Source organism: Lytechinus pictus, chromosome 11, assembly GCF_037042905.1.
Source record: "Lytechinus pictus isolate F3 Inbred chromosome 11, Lp3.0, whole genome shotgun sequence".
Lineage (NCBI taxonomy): Eukaryota > Metazoa > Echinodermata > Echinoidea > Temnopleuroida > Toxopneustidae > Lytechinus > Lytechinus pictus.
Window position 1 is genome coordinate 22,017,482 of NC_087255.1, and position 15,003 is coordinate 22,032,484.

A 15,003-nucleotide genomic window follows, 5' to 3' on the forward strand; every position below is an offset into this window, starting at 1 on the left:
TCCAAAACTTGATTCTTAAATGGCTGTTGATACTTTAAAGTGGCATAGCTCATTTTCAATCCGCTGTGAGATATGATTTCGGTGTCTAAACTATGGTTTCAAGGGTCAAATTATATAAATGGACAATACAATGGCAGTCAGTGGTCTAGTATGTCAAAAATTACAAGATGGCTTCCAAAAATGGAGTAAAAATATGTCTGATGTTACTTATAAAAGGACATAGTTTGTTTAATATCTGTCTGGGGAATATGAGTTTGGTGTTAAAAGCATTGTTTAGAAGGGTCAAGTAATACACTAGGGTAAGTTACAAGACCAGTCAGTTGTCTGTTTAAAAAAAAATCCAAGATTACTTCCAAAAAATGGGGTGTAAATTGACTGTTGCTACTTAAAAGTATGCATAGTTTATTATAAATACACCTTGGAGGTATGATTTTGCTGTCTATACTAGAGTTTACAGGGTCAAGCAATACCTTGGGTTAAGTTGAAAGGACAGTCAGGTGTCAGGTATGTCCAAAAATCAAAGATGGATTTAAAAATAGGGGTCTTAAATGACTGCTGTTACTTAAAAGTGGATGTAGAACATTATAAATACACCATGGGGATATTATTTTGGTGTCTACACTAGGGTTTCAAGGGCCAAACAATACTTTGGGACTGGTTACCATGATATGCAGCTATCCATTTTGCCTTAAAATCCAAGTTGGCTTAAAAAATGGGTTCTAAAGTGACTACTGTTACATAAAATATCTACCTGTTAGAAATAATCTTGGTGCCTACACTTAAATGCATGGGGACAAGTTATCATATTGTTTAATGAGTTGGTAACAGCACCCATTTTGATGAAATTTTAGAATCCATCATGGATTATTTGACAAAATGGAGTACTAACCATCCTGTTTACTTGTCTGAATGTATCATTTGACCCTTCATACCACAATTTGGACACCAACATTATTTCTTGCAGATGAATATTGTAGAACTCTGACCACTATTGAATGATATGAGTCGTTTTAGATTCCTTTAAAAACCCTCTTGTGTTTTAGGTGAACTGGACAACTGCATATCAATGTAACCAGTCCAAACGTATTATTTTAACCATGAAACCATAGTGTGGACACCGAAATCATATCTCCTAGGTGGATTTTAAATGAACTATGTCCATTTTAAAAGTAACAGCAGTCATTTAGACTCCGATTTTTGGAAGCCATCTTGTATTTTCGACATACTGGACCACTGACTGTCCTTGTAACTAATTTTCTGCCTTTTGAAACCATGATATAGGCAACAAAATCATATGCCCTTGACGAATAAAACATGAACTATGTCCATTTTTAAATACCATCGCGGCTAATTGATACTATTTTTTAAGCCACCGTGGACTTTTGGACATACTTGACCACCAATCGTTCTTGTAACTTATCCCAATTTATTATTTGACCCATTCAACCATGGTATAGGCACAAAAAATCATATTCCCGAATATTGAACAAACTTTGTTGGTTTTTTTTTAAGTAGCAACAGCATTTTTTACTCCATTTTTGGAAGCCATCTTGGATTTTTGAACATACTGGACCACTGACTGTCCTTGTAACTTGTCCCAATGTATTATTTGACAATTGAAACCATGGTCTAGACACCAAAATCATATCTCTCAGGTTGATGTGATATGAGCTATGTCCATTTTAAGGATTAACAGCCATTTTAAACTCAATTTTTGGAAGCCATCTTGAATTTTTGGACACACCAGACCACTGGCTGTCCTTGTAACTTGTCCCGACGTACTACTTCATCATTAAAACAATCGGATGGAAACCAAATTAAAGCCACTTAAGTAAGTAATAGATGAATTGTGGAGTTTTTAGACTACGGCATCCATTTTGGGCGCCATCTTGGATTTTCCTGGTACCCTGGAGTGCTAATATTCACTCTAACTTGTATAAATAAATTATTTTACCCATTGGACCATGGAATATGAACCCAAATATGATTCTAGGGTGGATAATGAGTGAGTTATATCAATTTTTAGTGAATGGCGGCCATCTTGGATGACATCTTAAAAATAACCACTTTCCCGGATGCGGATTTTGGTAGATTTTTAGTATGTTATTCCTGAGGTCAAATAGTACAAAATACCGTTGAAAAATCATTTGTTGCAATTTGTTCCGGGTCAAACCATATATTGACCCGTCTACGTCTCCACCATCGCAAGAAGAGCGATTCCTGCTCGAGCGAGGCAACAAGCCCGATGTTACGAGCATGCGCACTTTCGGATCTTGGAGTTTCAACGGCCCGCGCTTTTGAATAACTTCCCGCGAGTACTCCTTTCACTAGCACTTTCGCCGAATTCGACCGGTGTTATGCAACAATCCTCTCAGCTCAGCGAGTGAAGAAGTGATGTATTCTTCGTTAAATATGATGGCGGAGTAGGAGGCAACGACAGAGAGAGAGAGAGAGGGAGAGAAGGAGGAAAGAAATGCTATTTGCTCACATTTTGCGAAGGAATAAAACAACACTGCTGTCAGTGTTGTTATTGAATATGACCATCGTCGATGAGCGCCTCCCCCTTCGGTCTGGTCTCTCCCAAAATCCATTCACTGGTGGGACACCATCGTTGCTTATTAGGCAATTGATGAACGCTATTCGCATGTATAAAGTTGACTTTCGCACGTGTTTATGTTTTGACCAAGGCGGAAGTGGAACGCGAATTGCATTATGGACTGACGTCATGAATAAATTACCCCGAGTCCAATCTCGAGTGCGTCTGCACCGACGAATTAGCGGGATAATTCGTAAAATAGCGCGCTATTTTGCAAATAAACCCGAGTTGACTTGGGATTGCAATCTCGAGATTAATCCTACGAACTAGCGCGATAATTGCGTCTCCACCGCCAACTATCTCGAGATTTTTCAGATCGGGATAATTTGCCGGATCAGAAATAGCGCGCTAATTTGAAAACTCGGGATGGTGCAGACGGCCCTTCTAGAGTGAGTTTGAAAATTTCCGCGTATTTTCAGATTCAAATCTATTTCCTTCAATATTTTGTATTTCCAGTCTTTTCACCCCTATAAGTATATTCGTAATTTTCCTTACAACATTGCATTATGAAGGGTGAAAATTCCCGAAAAAGACATAGCCATGGGAAGCGTGGGAGTAGAATCATCGATTTTTATGAAAATGTTTTCTTTCTCTCTTTCATTTTTAGAGATGTGCCCCCGCTCCTCCTTCCGCTTCCACCGCTTTTGTTAACAGGTCCGTTTGCAGACCGGTATATTAAATATTTCACCTCGCGCTTCGCGCTCAGAAGGATAGTTGAATCGTTCATGATTTCAAAAGCTGCCCAAATTTGCCCAATTTTCTGGTCTAAATATATGAAATATCCAAAAGTTGGAACTCGCACTTCGTGATAGCATGATATTTTTCAAGGGATAACCGTTATCATGTTTGTAAGAATGAAGCTAAGGCGTACTTAAGGCTTCAGTCTTTTAGTCAGGATTAACCCCTAAAAAACAAACAAACAAACAACTAAAATCAGATTTTGGCGGCCTATCGGGGGAAAATCAGAATGAAAAAAGTTCCGCCTACATGAAAACTGGATCTGCATGCCCCTGGGTATGACGAAAGAAAATATAACTGAGGTGAATGAGGAACATGCACTAATACCTTGCATGACTCATGGTTATCGGACGTAAATAATCGGTACCGATTTCTTTCGGTAATCAGGACCTCCAACTCCCCCACCCCCTCCTGGAAATGGCGCCCATCTACAACCCGAATTTCACCCAATCTCGCCAAAAGTTTAACGTAAAATTTTCCGAAACTTAAAGAAATTGCTGGATATTATCAGGGGATTTTATATACGCCTGTATGCAGAACTAACCCGTTGGATATCAAACACACTATGCCAAAATGTATTGTTCTTTTAAATAAAAATGAATGACATAACTGCTGACATTACTGAAAAGATTACATTGTTTGATCTAATGATAGTATTGCCAATACTGCATGCAGGATAGTCATTCCAATATGGTAGTGTGTCTTTCCAATTTTTTGCTAACATAGCTGAAAAGGTTTAAACTTGGTTATATATTATTTCCTGATATTTCCTCTAATACAAACATGTTGATTGTAAATTTTGTTTGTCCATATTCATTCTCACTCCAACATGAGTAAACACCTGTCATGTTTTCAGTAATGTTATCAATGAAAAGAGCATGGTTGGGAAGAATAGATACCCCTTCTGGAAAGGTGTCTTCCATAGAGAGAGGTTGCCGCCCACGATATGTCACTGACTAGTGAATTAAGTAGGATGTGACAAATCACAGTTTTAACTTTTTAAACAACTTTTCTTTAATTGTTTAAACAGTTTAAACAATAGTTGTTACAGTGATGGGCTTAAACAACGTACTTAAAATATTAAACAGCGTTTTTACAGTGTTGGGCGAGGTAGCTCGATCATTGTTTCACCAATAAATGAAATTAGAGTGTGATCCAGTCCCGAGCACCTCTGTAGTCACATGTCCAAAATATATGCAACAAATTTAACAACTTTGATAAGTTTTAGGCCAGGAATAGTTCTTTTAAATACAAAGAGAAAAGAGGTAAAATTCGAAAAAAAAATATCTACACACTGTTTCTCCATTTGAAAAAAAATTAATGATTTTGTTGTACCTTTTTTATCCATTAACAGAATGATGTTCCCGCCAAATATCATCGAGGCAACATTCAGGACTGTAAGTCAATAATCAATCAATCAACCGATCGATTGAATTGATTGTTTGATTGTTTGATTCACATTCATTTCTTCATTCACTCATTGCGTTTTTATGCAATTTTGTTTATTTAAATCTTTTGTTTATTCTGTTAATTTATTCCCTTCATTTCTCTATTCGTTCAGTTATTTTTATTTTCAACTGCATTATATTTACCTACATTTCTTTAGGTCAATAATATAGTGGAAAAAATTATCACGTACTCTCGATAAAGTGTGATTAATTGGTATGCTTAATTGTCTTGTTTAAAATGGTCGCTCGCATTTCTGCTTACTTCTTTGCTTATGATTACTACTTTTTTGTGTGGAGATTTTATGAATAAAAAAAAGAAATGAATATAATAAACCTCTATGAATCAATTTGTCTATGGCGAGACCTCACTACTAAAAACGCTAATAATTTGATACAAGTCAACTCAAGGTAGCAAATATTGACTCAGTGTCATTTGATCAGTTTCCATTTTTCTTTCTTCTTTGTAGGTCAGATTTCCCTTGACTTTGCCTATCATTTTTAAAACAAATATTTCGGGGGGGGGCGGGTGCTCAGTGCAGTAATGAGCCAAACATTTTGAGGGGGCAGATATGGATATATGGTGGATGGAGCAAAAGTTCTAGAATGATGAAAGTGCGAGGGAGCAATATTTTGTTAACCAAAATATTATTTTTTGATAGATTTCGACATAATATCCAGAAATCAATATAATATGTCACTTTTTCCCTTTCCATCTATTCTCATTTTTTTTAGACGGGGGAAACTTTTTAGGGGCCATGGCCCCCAACCCCCCCCCCCCCCACACCATATGTGCGCCAGTGGGTTACCCATTAAAAAATCGTAACAATATTGCAATAGATATAATTAATAATGCTTGAATTAATTTTCATATATCTTTATCTACCCGTCTATTTGAATGAATGACACAACAAGCCCATGAGCGCAAATATAACTTTGAATTTGACGTGTCTAAGCGGCTGGAATATATACATGTAACTACGATATGACATGTAAATCCAAAATATCTGAATCAATAAATGGCAAAGAAATACATCGGATATGAATTTGATCCGAGTTAATGGCATGGATCATATTCCATAAAATAGTAATCCAAAAAGGAGCAAGATAGTATTATGTCCATGCAAGTTAAGGGCAAATAAGAGTACATGTGTCCTGGGTATTTGCTAATCCAATTATAAGTTGATTGATTATCTGCTAGGTTGTTGATTGGGAAGTTCATCCTGACGAAAGTTTCTACAAAAAAATACCGGAAAAGGTTTGAGGAAAATCCATTAAAAATTAACAAAATTATCAGGATCATGTTTTTTTTATTTGTGACGTCATATACGAGCAGATGCCCAATATGTTATGTATTGTAAAATACATAGATTTCATATTTTTAGTAGTTCATGACGACTATTTTTTTTTACTTTCAAGAGCGGTATTTTGTTTCTGTTGATACACTTGAAGGTACAATAAAACCTATTTTCAATTTTGAAAAGAAAATTACATTTCATTGATGTTTTTTATTCACGATACATTGGAAGCTGTTTGCAGATGACGTCACAGATAAACAAATTGAAATTCTATTAACTTTTAAAATCTTTGATGGATTTTCTCAAACCTTCATCAATAGGCCTGTATTTTATATTTTTGGAGGGGTAATGTTTGCGATAAAATTTAGTTATGGAGAACTTCCTCCCATTTTACTCAATGCCAATTTTTGTGCTCTACGTAAACAAGAATCAACAAGTTATAAGAGTGAAAAGGTGAAGTAAAGGAAGAAAAAAGAAGAAGGAAGAGGGAAATAAAAAAAAGAATATCAAGAAAATGCAACATGAAAATAACGAAAAGTACAAGAAGAAAAGGGAAATAGAACAAAGAAATTACATAAGAAGGGCAAATAAAAGCGAAAGAAAATACTGGATGATAATTGAAACAAAAGAGAAAAGAAAAATAGGAAAAGGGTACATTAAAGGAAGAAAATAATACTTCGATTTTAAGAAAATTAACAATGTATTCATGATAGTATTGCTTCCCTCCTAATTTTAACTTTGTCAGTTCTTATCTAACAGCTGGCAGTTCTTGAAATAACTACAATTATGATTAATATCGCTAATAATGCTTTATATTTTAGTTTAGATATATATGTTTTAATACCCTGAATCTATTTTGAGATGATGAAATTGTGACATGTTCGATCGAATTATGATGAAGTATCAACATTTAGAATCAACTATTAAAGTATGTCCCTATGTAAAAGAATGAATAGAACAAAATGATTTGTACAAAGACGTTAGACTTTATCGATACTCCACAGGAAACGTGTGTTACAAGACAATTAAATATGAGTAATTTTGAGTAAATAATGAGTAATTAATTAGTAGCGGACATGTCTTTAATTAACCCGGTAAAAACCTACCACATTATTTCTAGCAAGAAAAAGACAAACTGATTAAAATATCGGGGAAACTCGCGATTGAATTATTTTGGCGAACAGGTTTGCTCAGAAACGATTATGACAGGAAATGTGTGTTTTAAACCGAATCTACTTTTAGCTGTTTTTAGCTCATGGCCCTGGGAAGGTTTTTCAAGATTTTTCTTGGCGTAGTAGTACGTGTGTTATACGCCATAGGGAATCAGGTTGATATGCTAAATTGCAGTTTTGTCCAGAATCACCTCCTTTTCAAATTACGTTCAATTCCAAATCAAACTTTTAAGTCTCCAAATTGCGCGTTATTGGCTGCTGTAGGATGGTGGGAGGTTTTTTTCAAGGGCAAATACACAATTTTATTATAAATCTCATTCTATTTTATTTCATGTTTTGAGGGGGAGGGGTAACAGCTCTCCGAAACCCCTATTCTCCTGACCTGAGCAATATATCCCCCAATTTGTTTATTTTTAGTACAAGACACGGCAGATTACAGAGGTTGTCGAAGCGACGATGATGCCGATGATGACACAGACCACAGACATGATGACGGACTCGATGACCACGGACATGATGAATACCACGGGGATGATGAACTCGACAACGATGACGGGTCCCATCACCATCGTGTATTCGAGTGGGGGTTATGAGTACAAGTCCAATATCCTGGGCCTGGTCGTGTTCTCCTGCGTGTTTGGTGCTGTACTCGGGCGTCTTGGTGAGAAGGGGGTACCCTTCAAGGCCGTGGTCGAGTCCATCATGGAATGCGTCATGGTCATCGTCGGCTATATCATCTGGTAAGTGATCACAGTTGTGATCTATCGTCATGTACAGTGGCGGATCCAGCTATAGAATCCAGCAAAATTATGCAGACACCTATTTTGTTTCTATATGTACCATTGTTTTCTTTCATTCAGTTGGCATCTCAACAATTCGTTTACGTCATGCCATAGGACTTTACGTTATCACCATATCATATTAATGGGAAAAGATGATCCAAGATATTTCAGAGGATAAAACAAATGAGCTAAGTTTATAGTACTGAAATTATACATGTATATTTCTTAAAGTCAATTTTAATCCATTTGCCAATATCTAGGATCATTATTTTCACTGTCTAAAGATGAAAATTTTAATTCGTTAATCGTATACAGGCATCTCCTTCAAGGTGCAAAAATATACACTTTTTAAAGTCCGTCTTGGCATTTTAGTAATCACTTCGCAGACGTTTTCTATAACGCAGAGAATCTATTGTCAAAAGCCCTTCAATGACAAACAGCCTTTGTCGAAAATCGGTGAATCAAAACATCAGTGTCGTCCTGGACTCTGAAAAAACGACATCTTTGCATTTTTTAGTCTAGTCCGAAATCTTAAGAAGAGGTGCTGTCTCGGTTCACCAACTTTCGACAAAAACCTCTCAGCTGTCCATTGCGATTTGACGGGCATTTTCAATAGATTCTCAACGTTGCAGAAAGCGTCTGCAAAGTGAGTGCTAAAAAACGTTAATGTCTTAGTTGTCGATAGTTGAATAATCATACATTCAAACTTCGTTCTTTGGTTATCTCCTGTGGGTGTATTTTCATATATTTTTCTGTAGATTATCTCCTACAAGGTTTAAGTAACAAAATATATACAGTACTTTGTAAAAATCCTTCTTTTTTTCTTTTGTCGGTGTCAAGATTCATCATGTTGATAGCAGTTACTCTTAAACTTCTTTCTTTAGGTTATCCCCCATTGGAGTATTCTTCCTGGTCCTTGGTAAGATCCTCAGTATGGATGATTGGGCCTTGGTCTTCCAACAAATCGGGATGTACTCCGCCACTGTCATCCTGGGTCTTCTCATCCATGGGTTTATTATTCTACCGCTCCTCTACCTCATCTTCACCCGGTCCAACCCCTTCACCTTCCTCAAGGGTGTGGCCCCAGCCATGGTGACGGCCTTTGCCACCGCATCAAGGTAAGATCGTCCTCAGGGTTTTCACTCAAGCGAGTCATCGCTCAACGACGTACGGAGGATTCCAGAACTGAGTAAATGTATTGATAATACTCGTTAAATGACATAGAACAGCTCGGGGTCTTTGCCCCCCAAAATGATCATTCTGAACAGTAGTTTTGTCGTAAGTTTCAGATCTGACGAAAAATATATTGTTTGTCCAAGAATCAAGGCCTGAACTGCTATTTTGATTCACCAATTTTCGACAAAGACTTCTTTGTTGCTCTTTGTCGTGACGGGCAATACATTTTCTCTGTTCTCGAATCCTCCTTACGTCGCTATGCGAACTTTACAAAATTACGACGGGATCCTTTCTGACACCGGGGCTCCTAACCATGTTAACACAAAGTTTGCGAAGGATATGAAAGAACACTTCTGATTGGTTCCTGTTTAATGTTTTGAACAAAATGCGCATGTGACATTGATCTCAATTGGCCATTGCAATTTAACGATTGATTGTAAGCCAAGGTATCACAGAGCTTCCCCCTACTGATGGAAAGAAACACATTTTTCCACAGTGTGTTCACATTGTAGAACACAATGTAAGATCATCTTCATACTGTTTAATTTTCAACAACTGTGTGAATCACATACTCTACTATGCCAACACACTGAGCATCCACACCATATAGGTAGCCGCAGTGTGAAATTCCTTTTACACTGCTAAATTTGACCATTTAACTGTGTGAATAATATTTTCACATTGTCCACTATGTGAACACACTGTGTGACACTGTGTTATGTGTAACAGGGTTAGTAGGTCTGTGAACAATTCAACAACATGGACCAACCATATCAAATAATTCTTCTGAGCATACCGGAACCCTACCGCATTCCTTATTCATGATTTTCATGAGATTATTCGGACAAAATCATGGGTGGTTTTTTTTTTCTGTGAGAAAAACGCAACTATACAAACCAATAGAAAATATGCCCATTATATACAGTTTCGACATAAACGGAGGAGGGGGAGTTCGGAAGTGTATGTGTGACTTTGTTTCGAATGTCCTCAGGTTCGATATTTAGTAAAATCGAATCCGGTCTGAGAAAGACTCTAAAATTGATTTCAGAGCCCTGATAAAAAGCATGTCATTGCTAAACTAAGTAAGAAGATTGTGCCAAATAGCCATCTATAGTATAAAATGTGTAATTCCGAGTGTTATGGAGCTGGTTATTCATTTCAAGTGATGACGTCTGTCCCTGCACATTTTGGAAGCAAAAGACTTCACAAAACAGAATGTCTTTGTTAAACACACAGTAAATTTTTTTTTAAGTTTGCTAATGAAGTTTTGACGTTGCTGGCTCTTCAAATGTGCTAATTAAATTTAGTCTGTCGAAAACGTTTATAAGACCGGAGTTTATTAATATGAAATTTACTATTTGAAAATGAGTGAATGAAATCGGTAAACTGGGCGTAAATATATAAGTCTATTCTATTCTATTCTATTCTATTGACCTGCTGCTTTTATTAATTCTCAAAGTATGGTGGCGTGATGACTTTTAGGTGGCTGATCACGGTAGGAACTGGTTGGTTGATAGGGTCAATATTTACTTGTTGGAAATCCACGCCTTTGAAAGAGAGAACATAAATAAGTCGTAACAAATATATAGGTCAAAGTAGATTGACAGGTGCAATATCTGGGGTTATATTCTATTTTGTGTCATCATGGTCATCTAATTATCAAAAACAAACTTTTTTTGTTGTCAGAGAGCTGTCGTCCCAAACGATGATTATTCCGTCAAAACGCAACCTTATAAAGTCGACAAACCGTGAATGCTCGGAATACATTGCGGTTTTTCACCTTCCTTTATTTACACAATTGCAGTAAAAACAGATCCAGTACATTTTTATACGATATCCAAGGTTCATTCCTAATAAACGAACTATTTATTTATATAGCATCTCCGAGCCCACTGGATTCTGAAATACCTCACTAAGCACGGGGAAGCAAGGAAAGGGTTAAACAATAATGTATTTACATACAGTACTACAAGGCTGTATTAATTTTGATTTTACTGTCAAAATGGAATCTTTGTTTGCTGGTTAATATTATCTGGTTGTATGATCGTGACACTTAGGAAAATCCCTGCCCCTCTCTTTATTAGGGAGATTTCGCAACACTACGCAGACGTTTTCTAGAACGCTGGGAATCTATTGTCCAAAGCCCTTCATGGCATAACCTTTGTCGAAAATTGGTGAATCAAAACAGCAGTGTCGTCCTGGACTCTTGACAAACGACACATTTGCAATTTTTCGTCAGCTCCGAATCTCAAGACGATCTGCTGTCTCGGTCCACCAATTTTCGACAAAGACCTTTCAGCTGTCCATTGTGATATGACAGCCATTTTCAATAGACTTAAACATGTTGTAGAATTCGCCCCTCTTGCAATTGCGAAAACTTAATTGCTACTTACACTTCTACCTGCACCAATTCGCCTATATCTCTTTCTCACTCTCTTCTTTCTTTGTCCTCTATTCTTCACTATTTGGTATTATGATTGTCTTACTTTTTGTCCTTCATTGGTTATAATGTTTAATATTTTATGTAGCATTTTTTATTGTCTTCTGTTCTCTTCATCATTTTGCATACCAGCTTGTTTCAACGGTTCCATGACATTTGCTCCTCCACACACTAATCGAAAGACCAACTTCAACACTGGATTTAACACTATACCCTATCCTAAACCTAACCCTAAACCTAACATAAACCCCTACTGCAACACTAAACCCAACTCTATATCTTAGACGAAATAAAGCCCGGAGCAATTGTCGCTGGAGCAAATGTCGTGTCACCTGTTTGTTTCAACATGTACTAAGTTGAAACAAGTCTCAAAGGATTGCCTTTCATACAAGCATACAGCTTTTCTTTTCTTTTTTTACTTACTTTTGACAAAGTATTATAGCTACGTGCGAATTTTTCTTTTCTTCTACTTTGTTATCAATTTACGATTGACCTACTTTGGGATATATTTGACTTTGTTATGTTACTCGGTTAAGTGAACGTGAAATTATTAATACAAATACCAGAAGCGGATCTAGAGGGGGGGTTGGTGGGTTGCAACCCCCCCCAAAAAAAAAATCCGGGGACCATTTTTTTTAATCTTATCTTTTTTTTAAAACTTGTAATTTTATTTTATTCTATTTTATGCAAGAAAACGCCATTTTCACACACAGATTTTCAAAAATTTTCCCTACTGTGGGAGGGGGGACACCCCCCTCCCACACCCTCCCCCCTCGCTCGCTCTGCTCGCTTGGACTCGGTCGCTACGCTCCCTCGCATACCACCCCAACCCCCCCCTTTATAAAAAGCTGGATCCGCCCCTGAATACAGGTAACCACACCTCCATTTTGAATTACAAAGCAAGATTTAAGATGTCATCATTTTGCTCAACACCACAATGGCCGATGTTGTTATGAATGCAAATATACTGATATACTGCTTTTTAAAGTCCAGATGTAAAAAAAAAATCTGAAGAAATATCAGGAAATAATTGACTTAAGTAATAATGTCAGTCAAATAACAAAGGAGGCTATATAAGTTACAGAAACCGAACAATTAATGTAATTTTCCATCTTTCTCGCTTCCCTTATTGAAAATCGTAGGGGGTGATTACTATAAAAATAGTATATGTATATGTGTATATATCCCTTTATTTCTTTGTCTCTTTTCTCCCGTATAGCTCGGCCACTCTACCCGTAACCATCACAAGTCTTGAGAACAATAATAAGATTGATAAAAGAGTCACTCGTTTCGTACTTCCCATTGGTGCAACCATTAACATGGACGGAACAGCCCTCTACGAAGCCGTGGCAGCCATCTTCATTGCCCAGGTCAACGACTACAGCCTCGACGCCGTCGACGTCATCGTCATCAGGTACGGAAGGGAATGTTCTCATTGGTCAATTTTGAAACCTATGTGCGATGAGCTCGGTAACATAAAGCATAATGATCGATCGTACGTGAGATTTATACGATTAATCACAGAAAAAAGATCTGTGCAATAAATCGATTGAATCAACCCTCCATTTAATTCCGCTTTTTTATGCTTTACGTTCATGTTCTTTCAACTTTATTTAAACAAAAACAATAAATAAAAAAACATACATCCGAAATACATAAAGCGTGAAACAACGACAAATAACTTCACTGCAAACAAATGTTCAGATTTTCTGACAAAATCTTTATACATTTTCCTTGAGAGTTTGAAGGGCTCTGAAGTCGATATGTATCTTGTAAAATATAACGGTATTAATGTTACTGTAAGCGTATTTTCGAATTGAATGCAAAATTGTGGGATCAAACACAATCCATTTGGTTTAAGCATTTTTGTTCCGATCAGCAAACGATTATCGTTGGTGAATATGGATGAATTATACAGAGTAACTATAAGCTTGTAGGGATCGCTGTGAAAGTGCATGCATTACCAACTGATCTATGAATCAAAAGTGCTGAATATTCTTTGAAATTAAATGATCCTGTAAAAAAAGAAAGGACAATCCAATGTTGTAAGAATGATTGATAGATTTGAGGGGCGTCCTTTTCAAGCCTTTGTGCTTATGACTGTTCCCTCCCATGCAATGATTGTTTATTGTTATTTTACCATGAGATATTGTCAATATATTTTTCTGTTGTACGATTTATTTTTGCATGGAAATAAAGAATCAATCAATCAATCAATTTGTTCAATTTGAAAAAAAGTGTATTGGGTATATTATCAGCACGCGAATCGATTTACTCATCACTGCTCATTGAGTGTACGTGGACAATAAGAGATCAACGACATACACATCTTGGAATTGTCTTCACTCTAAAACAATATTTGGGGAAAATGCTCCGTGAGGGTAATTATGTGTCCAACCAACATTGCGCATTTCTTTTGGGCATTTTTATATATCAAGTGTGATGAAGATTCGGCCCATTCTAACGTTATTACTGCTTATTTTTTAACCTTACTGCACAATATGCTTCCCACATTGGGTGAAATACTGCCCAAAATTGGTTGGACACATAATTACCCTCGTTCTGGTTAAAATTTTACCCAATATGTTTTTACAGTGTTGAACGCGTTTGGGATCTGCAGCTGGCGAACTCCGTTTACGCGTATTCCTATATCCTCTGAGGGAGGGCGCTATGAGATTATTGCGTCACAGACAAGGGTTTATATTCTTGGAATAATTTGTTCTTTCTCCCACAGTATCACAGCTACCCTTGCTAGTGTCGGGGCAGCAGGCGTGCCACAAGCCGGTCTCGTAACCTTAGTAATCGTCCTCAACGCAGTGGGTCTACCAGCCGATGACATCACTCTTATCCTCGTCATTGATTGGTTTCTGTAAGTGACGTCATTTCGATTTATATTCTCCTTTGTGTGCATTAGGTAGAAATAATCAAAACAAAAATCTTAAACTTTGGATGGTGTCTTTTGCTTTCAGAATTCAGATGAATCAGATATTTGTAAGAGTGTTTTATTTTACATTATTGTTTAACAGAAACATTTTAAATAACTTATACACTTGTTCGTTTTTATTGTGATGCTGATATGGATCCTTAACAACCAAAATATGAGTTCAAATCAAATTATCAAACAGATTCTGTATAAAAAAAAATGTGCCTGCTCAATTTACCAATAACCACTTTAATTGGGATACCGCTCCCTCTACTTCAGTTATTCGATCCCTTGGTTCGTTTTAAAGTCCCTTGTCTCCTTATGTATGAATGTAATTGATTTGAAATAAAATATTGGGAAAGTTAAGTTACACATTAAAGGTTCTGAGTCATGCAACTATATTTTGCTCTTATTAGTTTTCAATTGTTTTTCT

The 15,003-nt window shown here is 36.7% G+C and overlaps 1 protein-coding gene across 1 annotated transcript; it reads left to right on the forward strand.

Moving 5' to 3' along the window:
- Positions 1–4,689: 4,689 nt before the first annotated feature.
- LOC129270997 (excitatory amino acid transporter 1-like) lies at positions 4,690–14,520 on the forward strand. The gene is made up of 5 exons (XM_064107058.1): positions 4,690–4,731; positions 7,667–7,989; positions 8,916–9,149; positions 12,867–13,061; positions 14,382–14,520. Exons 1-5 carry the CDS (start codon positions 4,690–4,692, stop codon positions 14,518–14,520), a joined length of 933 nt encoding a protein of 310 aa, XP_063963128.1.
- The last annotated feature ends 483 nt before the right edge of the window (positions 14,521–15,003 follow it).